Raw genomic sequence first — 10,869 nt, forward strand, 5'->3', positions numbered from 1 at the left:
TGTAATTGACTACATTAAAATGTATGTGGGTTTACTTTTATTTTAAACAGTACCATCAATGAATATGTGCATTCAAAAAGGCAAGTTCTTCCTGCAGAAAGTTAGACCAAAAAATTGGGCTGGATTCAGGGAAGGCATAAGGGGATGCATGAGAGGTTTGGTGCAGGGAGGATGCCAGAGAAGTAGGGTGGGGAAGTTGTGTGGGTGCACAGCTGGCCAATGTGGTGAAGCGCATGGATGGGGAGGCCTCAGCAACTTGTGATCTTCCCTGCAAGTTTCTCCACTGATTTTCTGGGGAAGCCACAAGGAAAGTTGCAAATGGCAATAATGTGATTGTAGGGCACAGCAACCAGTCATGTGAACTGGTTGCCAAGTGCTCAGATCATGATCATGTGACCAGAAGATAATGGGACGGCCTGAACTCTGAGGATCTTCAGTGCTGTTATAACTTCAAATGGTCAAAGGTCATGGACTGTATATATGTATAAATATATTCATTGAATATTTTATGTTCTAGTTGACATGTAATTGAAACAATTGTGAAGTAAAAAATAAAGTAATTAACTTGGTATTATCATAGCGTTCTAGTTATATATCACCACTTTAAAGAGAAATACCCTGAGGAAAAGTGATTCCTCTCTAATTGTTATGAAATGATGCCTTTTCTACAGAAAAGTAATGAAATACATTGGCAAACACCTGCCTTGTCAAACACACCCCCAGCAATGGATGAAAGTATTTCAGGATTGCATGTAGAAACTTCAAATATACCTCTAAACAGGACTCTAAATATATCAGATTCATCAGTATCTTCTCCACATTCTGATTCTGAAAAAAGGTCAGTACATTTATTTTTTTAACGCAACTTTTATACCACTTCAATCATTTACTGGTTCTACACAATATATAACTGTATTAATACACCTCACACATATTTGAATACAATTTATAATTACAGTAGTCCTTGAGGTATGAGCCTGCCCATTAGGTTCGCAAGTCAAATAATTCATCAAATGAATCAGACTCAATTTTATGAATTTTTAAAATCAAATTCTTTAATTGAATCAAATGGATCATTAAATTAACAAAGATCTGACACTGTTTCCTTGGATTCATTAATTGATTGTTGCCATCGCTAACTGAGAGGCTTTCCTGCTGACCGCCCATCAGCTGATTCTGATGCAGCCTTAGGCTGTGGAACTAAATTGCCTCTAAGGAAGCTTGCAGATTGCAGTTGCTTTAAAAAAATAATAATTTGCTGCTAATCAGCTCAAGCTTCTTGGGGGGCAGGTAATTTACAGAACTCTCAGGTTGCAGTTGCTTAAAAAAAACAAACACTTGTCATTAATTAGCTTTAGCATCTCCAGCCAGACATTGAGGGAGATGGGGGAGAGATTTACAGAACTTTCAGCTTGCAACAGTAACAGAGATGGAGGGACCTTGATGCCATCTAATCTAACCCACTGCTTTCACAAGAGAATATTTCTAATAAATGCCTATCCAGTCTCTTAAAAGCTTCCAATGATGTGCACCCATAACTTCTGGAAGCAATTTAAATTTAAAATCTACGAACAGTAATATACACTAATCTCCAAAATAAAAGCAAGGAAACACAATTATATAATGCTTTGTTTAGATGCTTGCTAGCATTTCTACAAGCAGTTTCAAGGCAGACACAAACAAATTTTATCTTTGCAAAGTACTGTACTTACAAATACAATAGTTTGCAAAGTATAGTATTTAAAAAGCAGAGCAGTTCCCAAAATGCTTACAAACAGTACAGTACTATAGAATAACAAAAAAGAATATTTTAAAATACTTAGAAGCAATTCTAGCACTAGTCCTCAAGCCCACACAGTACCAAAAAACCAAACAAACTTGCCACCATCCGGGCTGCAAAAAATCACCGGATCCTGTTTGGCCATGTGACCAGGGACCAAAAAGACCCCCACTGCCAGCTTCATAACCCCAAACAGCACAGGCAAGTCACAGAGTTAGTAATGGCTGCCGTTGCAGCAGTCCCCTTACCCTATTAGTGTATGATTTGAGCCAAGTTTATTGTAGCTGTCCAGGCGAGGTAGGGATGGGGGTACAAAGTTCTCCTACTAATAAGGCATCAGAAGAAAGTTTAGTGATCTTGTTTACTTAAGAAAAAGCAGAATCCCTTAGTAACTATCCTTCCACCTAGTAACCTGATTTCCCTTTTAATTATTAGTCTTGATTCTGTTAATTCAGCATTTGCAGCAATTTTAGAGGTCTTCTTGCTTGTTCTAATAGTTGTTCCTAAGGTGTCCCTGTTGTGTTCTACAAGTTGTGTTAGCTTTTTTTTTTTTAAAAAAACACCTCTTCTTTAAGCATCAAATCACTGTTTTAATGTCAGCCAAATCCATTTTTAAGCAAATTGTTCCTCTGCTGAGTTTGTCTTTCAAAGACCATGAGAGAAAAAGGCAGATTGTTCCAAAGTGGGAAGCCACCAAATAAATCTGCTTCTGTGGCCTCTCTCATCTAGCAAGGCACAGATATTGGATAAGCGAGTTCGTCCTGGAATAGATAGTCCCAATGATACCCAGCTGCCCAATTGTTTTTACAGATAAAGTTACACAATAAGCATCCCCTAGCGTTTACGAACAAATCCCGAAATTATGCATATTGCAGCACCATGAGAGTTTTTCATCCTTACAAATGACACAGAGGCTCTGCAACATTCCCCCGGGGCCGGGTCTTCGCGGACACTTTGCTTCTGGAGACTGACTTACTTTGCAAAGATCTCTCTGTCGTGGTTTCTTTGCCTGCATTCACAGAGAACAGAGGCCTAATATACCATGAGATCACACGATATCAGTCTTGTGTAATCTCACACTTTAGGCCTCTATTCTCTGCAAATTGATGCCTGGACATTTGCCATTTCGGTCCTAGTCTTCAGTCCTTAAGGCCTTCCCTCCGTTTGCCATTTCCTTAGCGAAGCCTGCAGGGAGATTGTGTTCCTGTAGGCTTCAGCAGTCCTTTGCAAAAAGCCTTTGTTGGCAACAGTGCAGCTGGGGAGAAATAGGCACGTCCCTCCAAAGCTCTGTTCCTACAGGCAAAGGCTTTATGCAAAGATCTGTCAAAGCTTACAGGGACGCAATCCTTAAGCGCTTTGTGGACAAGAAAACAGCCCGAGAGGCTGCGTGCAACCTATCAGGCTGCTTTCTCACCACCAATCAGCTTGACGAGGCCTCTCGGGTTGCTTTTTTGGTGCTGGAGGCCTTGTCAAGCACTTTGCTGACGAGAAAGAATGGAGCAGGCAAAGAAACAGGCTGGAGAGGAGACAGATCTTCATAAGGTAGGTCAACCAACATGGCAGGATGTGGGGGAAGTAATTGTGGGGACCCCAGGGAAGGGAGAAAGGTATCTATGGGTTGGGGGAGGTCTTGGGTGGTCTGAAGTAGGTGGCCTGTTCCCTCACTAGGCCCCTCATGATCTTCCCCACCCTGAGATACCTTATGTTCACTTAACAAGCCACGCGTTTGCCATGCATTAAATTATCAAATGAGTGGGCGAAAGCAGGGAGTGATGTCATTCAGTGTACGAGATTCACTCTCACAAAATCTCGAGTTACAGATGGAATAGGCAGGCTCCATTACGTTCGTAACTCAAGGACTATCTGTGCAAGTAGTACACAAGCTGTTATATTTTCCATTAATTGAAAGTTCTGGGTATTGTCAAGGCCATGTCATATAAAGTAAATTATAGCAATCAACAGTAATTTTACAAGTGACAACTATCAGTGACTCTGCTCAGGCGATATTATCCAAGTTGTCACAGCTTTCATCTGCTCATCCACAGATCTATTCATTTGGGAGAAGCAAAGTTGCTACAGTTCTAGGGCTAGCAGGCTTCTGAATATGTAGTCAATCTATTTTCCTTGGCGTGAGTCTAGAAACCATGCCTCTTCAGTGCACAAATCAGCATATCTTTCCAGGCAACTGGCACCTATCCCACCCATAAAGAGGCATTAACTACCAATATCCAGCTGCTTATTCTTTCTGTAAGGGTGCAGGCTCAACAGTTGCAAGAACTTTTCAATTTATTATCTCTGTTTAAATGGACTTTCTATTTAGAAAGCAATACAAAAGAAAACAATTTTATTTTTAAAAGTGTTGGTGTAATACACATCTCTTGCTGTTTCTGTAGGCTTAAACGAAAACGTTCTAATTCTGATTTACCACTACAAATTAAGATCACGCGGGTGACTAGCCAAGCATTTGAGAACAAAAAAAATGTTAATGAGGATGACAATGATGTAATCATTTTGGAGGAGAACAGTACTCCAAAGCCTGCAACAGAAGAATGTGACATCAAAATAGTAAAAGTTGAAGGTGGTGCCAGTTTGGATTATATTGGTGATGATGGAGAAGATTCCAAAAGCAAAGACGCTTGTTCAGAAGGAGAATGTACAAAAGGAACTGCAGCTACACAAACAGAAGTAGAGTGGCTTGCAGTAAAGAAAGAAGAAGAAGATGTCAGTGTTGAAAAGAATCAGCTATCCAGACCGGAGCCTGAATTGACCATATCAGAACCTGCTGGCATTTCCAAGTCTGCTTTGGGGGATGTGGACAAGAAAATAAATGAATTAAATATTCAGTTGCAATTAGCCAAAAATGAAAAAGAAAAATATGAAGAACAGTATAACGTGTTGTTCAAAAAAGTAAAGACATTAGAGCAAAAAATTGTGGAAATGAAGGATAAACACATGAAAAAGGAAATGAGCCATCAGTCAACAGAAACAAATATCACTCTGTCAGATGATGAACTAGAAAAAATTAAAGGAAAAAGTCCAGAGGAGATTTTGATTTTCTATGAGCAGGCATTGAATGAGATTAAATGGTTGAAAAAACAATATACTACACTACAGAATTTAAAATCTGAATGCACTAAGTGTAGAAACAGTGAAAGTAAAACTGAAGTTGATGAGATGGCTGTCCAGCTGGATGATGTTTTCAGACAGCTGGACAAGTGCAGTATTGAAAGAGATCAGTATAAAAATGAGGTAAGTTTTACAAATGCATATGTAATAAAGCCAAGTTGATTGTAATTATTTTTTCTCAGTTTTTGCAGTTGTTGTAATACTGCATTTTTACTTTTGTTCCACCAAATATTTCTGTGGTAGGATTGATGCATTGTAGCTTAATTTACTCTCAAGCTGCATTTGTCTAGATTTGTCCTGCGCCTTGTGTATAACACATTTATTTTTCTGAAAATTCCATTACTAGTTGTAAATACATAATTATTAAGTAGTGCTTGAGTCTAAATAAAAGTACATTATTTCTACTTCAGTGGGTTACCACATCTAATAAAAGCAAAAAACTACCATGTTTCCCAGAAAATACAACCTACCCTGAAAACAAGCCCTAGCCCGATTTTTATGCATGGGCCTAAAATGAGCACTACCCCCAAAATAAGGCCTAGTTAAGCCCTTCTCACCATCTGGTTGTACTAGGTGGGGTGAGGCGCAGCTGGTGGGGGTGGCTGGGGGTACAGAGCTGCCCCACGCACCCTACACCAGCTTATCTGAGGGCCTTGTAGCCTGGCCGAAAGCAGCTCAAGGGCTTGAACACCACACTTTCAGCGCCACTTGGTTTCCTATTCCACCCCTGCCAGGCTGGTGTGGTCTGGTGGAGGGTGGGGGGGTTGTCTTCCGTCTTCACTGTGCCACGAACCACTACACTATGGAAATCTCGGTACTGCGCCACGAACAGGGATTGACCATCCCCCAAGCCCCACCACTGTGAGAGTAAAGCCTGGGCGCTACAATGGACAGACAAAAAGTGCAGCTTGTATCTGAAGCAGGAGGAGGAGAAGAACGAGGGAAAGCAGCTGAGTGAAAAGCCTCCTGCCAGTCAATATCTTTCTCTCCTCCCCCCCCCCACACACACACACAGAGAGACGGGCATTTGATCAGATCGTTCTCTCGCCCTTTGCTCTTTTGGTACCTGCCTCCTGCTGCAGTCGGCCTCTGCATGGTTGCTGCCTCCTGTGCACACTGGGGGGGCGGGTGCCTGGCCTGGCCAGGCCTTCTGATTAGAAAAGACCTCCCCGTAAATAAGCCCAAGTGCTTATTTTGGGGCCCAAAAGAAAATAAAACCTTGTTTTCTGGGAAACATGGTAGGTAAGTAAAAAGTAGCCCTCATTTTGATATAAAGGCAGTATTGATCATTTAATCTAACAATCTACTACAAGGCATCCGCTTTGCAGTTCTTATTTCTTAAATAGAATTGAGTAGTCAACAATACATAAAATGAAGACTCTCATTCAGTCTTGATTCCTAGTGACTTCATGAACAATGTCTGTGTTTTCTTATTAACAATACCAGTGTTCTTTCAGCTTCCTTGTTTAGCCTAAAATCCCTAGTATTTCATCAAAGTACTATTAAGCAGGTCCATTTCTTCTTAGTTTTTTTGAGATTAGATAAGATTGACTAGCTGCTAACAGCTAGATTACCGATACTTTAAATGCTTACAGCCCAAAAGCTAGCCTTCACATTGAGGATCCAGCAATTTGTCAAAAATCTGTACAATCCCATTTTCCAAAGTCAAAAGTAGCAACAGAGGCATTAAGTGTTGAATTCATATATAAAATTGATTTTTTCCAGTTCATATAGTCTAAAGTTAAGAATTGATTCTCCAAAATAGCAATTTGCATTTACAGTAGTGAGCATATGAATTATATGTCTTCAATTTGATTTATTCCAGGTGTGCATAGGTTTGTGTTTATTTAAAACATTGGATTTTGTTAAAAATAGTTTTGTAATATTAATGGATTAAATCTTACAGTTGCTTATATTTTGAATATTAAATTAGACTATTAGTGCTATAGACTGATATGGCAAGATTAATATTTTGGCCAAAATTCAAACAGCTCCTTATGGCTTCCTTCTTTTTTTAAAAAAACAATAAATTTGATTCCATATTTCAGTCTGCATTTGTTCAACTTCTGAATGTTGGAAGACTAGCATTCAACAAAAAAAGAGATTGTGTCTGTCAACCTACCTACCTATCTTTAACTTTTGAAAGGTCATCTGAATTCAATATGCTGTATTGTATATTGTTCAGGAGTACAGCATATTAAAAGTTCAATATGCTGTACTGTATTGGATGATACTATATCAGTATATAGCATTATAGTCCAATACTTTTTACATTTATGACTACAACTCCCTTCAGCCTTAGTCAGGCCATGAAATACAGAATTGTTGAGAATACTTATTTTTTAAAAATCTGGAGAGCACCTGGTGACTTGCTTCCATTCTTTATTTGGGCCTTTATATTTATATACAATAGAAATTATTTGCTCTTCTTTAATGTAAATAATCAGAAGACTGTACCATAAAAATGTATTGAACGTTATCATTTATTGTAGGGCTTTTGTTTTGCTTTGTTTTTGCATGGCATCCCACTAAGAACATATCCCATTCTGTTCCTGGGTGTTTTGTGCATGGTGTTCAAAGGTCTAGCGATAACACTAACAACAATAATATATTAAACTTGCTTCCCTAACTTATATGTATTTAACTGTGTGAAGCCTTCAAAAAAGGTACTTTGTAATGTATAAGTAAATACTCTTTCTGAATTGTTAAAATAACTGCATTGTTTGCAAATCTTGCATGCAAACTTTTAGAAGCTGCTGCCATGAAAAAACCTAGAAGTCATCTATGCAGTCTTAAGCATTGCAAACCTTTTGAAGATTTTGCACAATCAGAAATATGCAGAATTTAAATACACAGTTGTAAATATTTTGAATAGAAAGTTTTGACCTATTTCTTTCAGATTGAACTCCTTGAAATGGAAAAAAACCAATTGAATTTTCAGTGTGAAGAACTAAAAGCAGAAATTGCACAGTTAAAAGCTTCTACTCCACAAATGGTTGCACGAACAAATGATTCTGTAGCGAGTAATCTTGAAGAACCTGTAAATTATTCTGATGGGGAAAGGTAGATATTTTTTATATCCATGGAAAAGCATATTAAAATCTTCATTAATACCTGAAACTTCTACTCCAGTGGTTCCAAATTCTATCTATAATTGTGGTTCTCAGACACCTCGGGGACCATGATGTCAGTCACGAGGTTCATGAAGGCTTGAATACATGTTACAGTTTAAATCTTAACATTTAAAGGTTAAGAAAAATTTGAGAACCACTGACTACATTATGATTTTCACCTAAAATTTTACCTCCTTAATCTTTGCTGTATGTATCCATGTGTCTGCTAGGAGTGGGCAATAAATATATTGTGAGTTAAAGCTTTTCAAATTCAGAATATCCAGCAATGGTTCTTATTTGAAACATTTTTTGACCATTTTTAAGTATTTTGAATTGAAAATAGTATAAACTAAAAATGTTTTGCGCTGTACTATGATGAGTCAAAAGAAACATTAACTATTTGCATTGTGAGTTATGCTCTTAAACATAGAAGTGGTTTAAGCAGGGCACTTCTCACAATTATTGCCCTATGCAATTAAAAGTGTTAAACAAAACTCCTGGTACGCTTTGTCAAGATTTCTGGAATAGCTGAAACTTTGTTTTGAAGATCAGGGCCATTCTTATTTAGTTCAGAACAATTTTTTTTCAAAGCTCTTCTCTGTTCATTAACCACATTGCCAAGATGCACTTCAATGTCGGGTACTTTAATATATATTTTAGAATTAGTTATGAAAGAATAAAGGGAAAAATAAAATGCTCAGGAAATATATTAAGTGTTGAAGTTATACGTACAATTGTACGTAAAAGTTATATAACATTTTAACTAATGTACTCAATGTTGTCTCTTCTGTAGCCTGAAGTTGCGATCACTGCGAGTTAATGTGGGACTGCTACTGGCAACAATAATGCCAGATCTTGACCTGAAACAAGTGAACTACGACGTTGGTGTGGTTGATGAAATTCTAGGACAAGTTGTAGAACATATGAATGAAATCAGTAGTGCTTAAATGTTTTCTCCACTGCCACATCCATGCTATGCTCAAATTTATGAACTATTGTGAAGCTTCAAACCCGCAAATAAAATAAATCCAAATCATTTAAGGGTTTAAATATATTCTTGAAATGTTGCAGCTGGATTTTCAAAGTGTTAATAGTGCCACAAAAAGAGTGAATGTCTCCAGTGAAGAGATCATGCAGGGATGGAAGGAACTTTTTCCTTACTCTTGTGGTTATGACAATAGCAGCTCCTGAAAGCAACATCTGTGAAGGAACTATAGCTGATTTGCTTTCTAGGGTTTGTGGTGACAGAAGGATACTTGTCATGGCCAAATTGGAAAGGAAACTTGGGTTAATATTTTATTTAGCATACCTGATGAAAATCAAAATGTACATGTGTGGTACTATTAATAGGAAGACAGTCTTAACACCATGTCTAGTTTTTTCCTAATTTCAAGTGCTTCAAATGCCATTACAGGTTCATTCTATTACCCCTTTTGAATTTTCAGCATTTCTCATAGATTTAATTTTTATAACACATTCAGAAATTAATCACAGATACTGTAAATTGAGTTAGATACCTTTTTAACTAACTTTAAAAAAAACACTGGCAATTTTGTCAAGTAGCATTTCCCCCAAATTATTAACATTTTATAGTGGCCTATGAGTATTTCTGCGTTTTGATACCTGATGATGTATTATAAATACTGATTAAGAGTATTGCATAATGATTGTTACACTATCAGATTATGTTTTGTTGAATAAATGATTGCTTTATCAAAATAAGTTTTAAGGGTTTATTTTTTCCACATTCTTTTTCTTAACTTTATAGTTATATGTTGTTCATTATTCATATTATTATTTGATAATTGAATGTACTGTAAAGTCTGAGTAAAATAAATCTTGTCTGTATGGAAAACATTATTTAAATTTATACTGTACATTTACATTTTGAAGAAAAGTAAATAAATGGAAATGACTTTTTATTTACAGGAAATAAATGAGAAATGTATATATTTTGTACTAAATGGTGAAAACATTCTCATGTTATATGTGACAGGAATAAATGTAAATAGACATACATTTTTTTCTAATAATAAATCACACACATATTGACTTCTGTGTTTTTTATTCTATCCGATCCAATAAAAATTTGAAAAAAAAAACCAGTTGTAAAAGAATTTAGGATTCTGCCAATAGGAAAACTTCCCAAAAAGAGAACAAGTTCAAATTTTGTGTTGAAGACATTTTCAGAAAGAGGATTGAATTGGAGAGCAGTGGAGAAAAACCAAGGAGAATTTCTCCAGCCATTCCAGAGCTCTGCCAACTGCTTCATTCTGAAGCTTCCCTCCCTGCTTTGCCAGGGTACATGAGCAGCGCCAAACTGCTAAGAATTCTGGAAAAGTGTACAAGTCCTACCATTGGTTCCAAACTACCATTGGTTCCAAAGAAATGTTCATTATCAATATTCTACGATGCATTAACGGATAGAATCAAGATCACGTGAAGTGTTGATACCACTTTATAATGCCTTGGTAAAGGCCACACTTTGAATACCGCATCCAGTTTTGGTCACTGATGTAAAAAAAGATGTTGAGAGTGCAGAGAAGAGCAACAAAGATGATTACGGATGGTTGCTGTAATTTGGTATGTCTAACTTAATGAAAAAAAACTAGGGGTGACATGGCAGTGTTCCAATCTCAGGGGTTACCACGAAGAGGGAGTCAAGCTATGGATGGAAACTAATCAAGGGGAGAAGCAAGATAGAACTAAGAAGAAACTTCCTGACAGAACAATTAACCAGTGGAACAACTTTCCTCCAGAAGCTGTGAATTCTCCATCTCTGGAAGCTCCCCAGAAGAGATTGAACGACCATTTGACAAATGCTATATGGTTTCTTTCCTGCCTGAGCAG

The 10,869-nt window shown here is 37.4% G+C and overlaps 1 protein-coding gene across 1 annotated transcript in view; it reads left to right on the forward strand.

Annotated features, from left to right (window-relative positions):
- The window catches only part of MORC3 (MORC family CW-type zinc finger 3), a 46,006-nt gene extending 35,935 nt beyond the window's left edge, over positions 1–10,071 (forward strand). The window contains exons 14-17 of the mRNA XM_087937629.1: positions 672–838; positions 4,174–5,029; positions 7,806–7,969; positions 8,813–10,071. Coding sequence (XP_087793755.1) covers positions 672–838; positions 4,174–5,029; positions 7,806–7,969; positions 8,813–8,966 — 1,341 coding nt within the window. The 3' untranslated portion in view covers positions 8,967–10,071. The remainder of the gene's footprint in view (positions 1–671; positions 839–4,173; positions 5,030–7,805; positions 7,970–8,812) is intronic.
- Positions 10,072–10,869: the final 798 nt, after the last annotated feature.

This window comes from Pseudonaja textilis, chromosome 7 (assembly GCF_049901715.1).
Source record: "Pseudonaja textilis isolate UNSWEBS1 chromosome 7, rPseTex1.2, whole genome shotgun sequence".
NCBI lineage: Eukaryota > Metazoa > Chordata > Lepidosauria > Squamata > Elapidae > Pseudonaja > Pseudonaja textilis.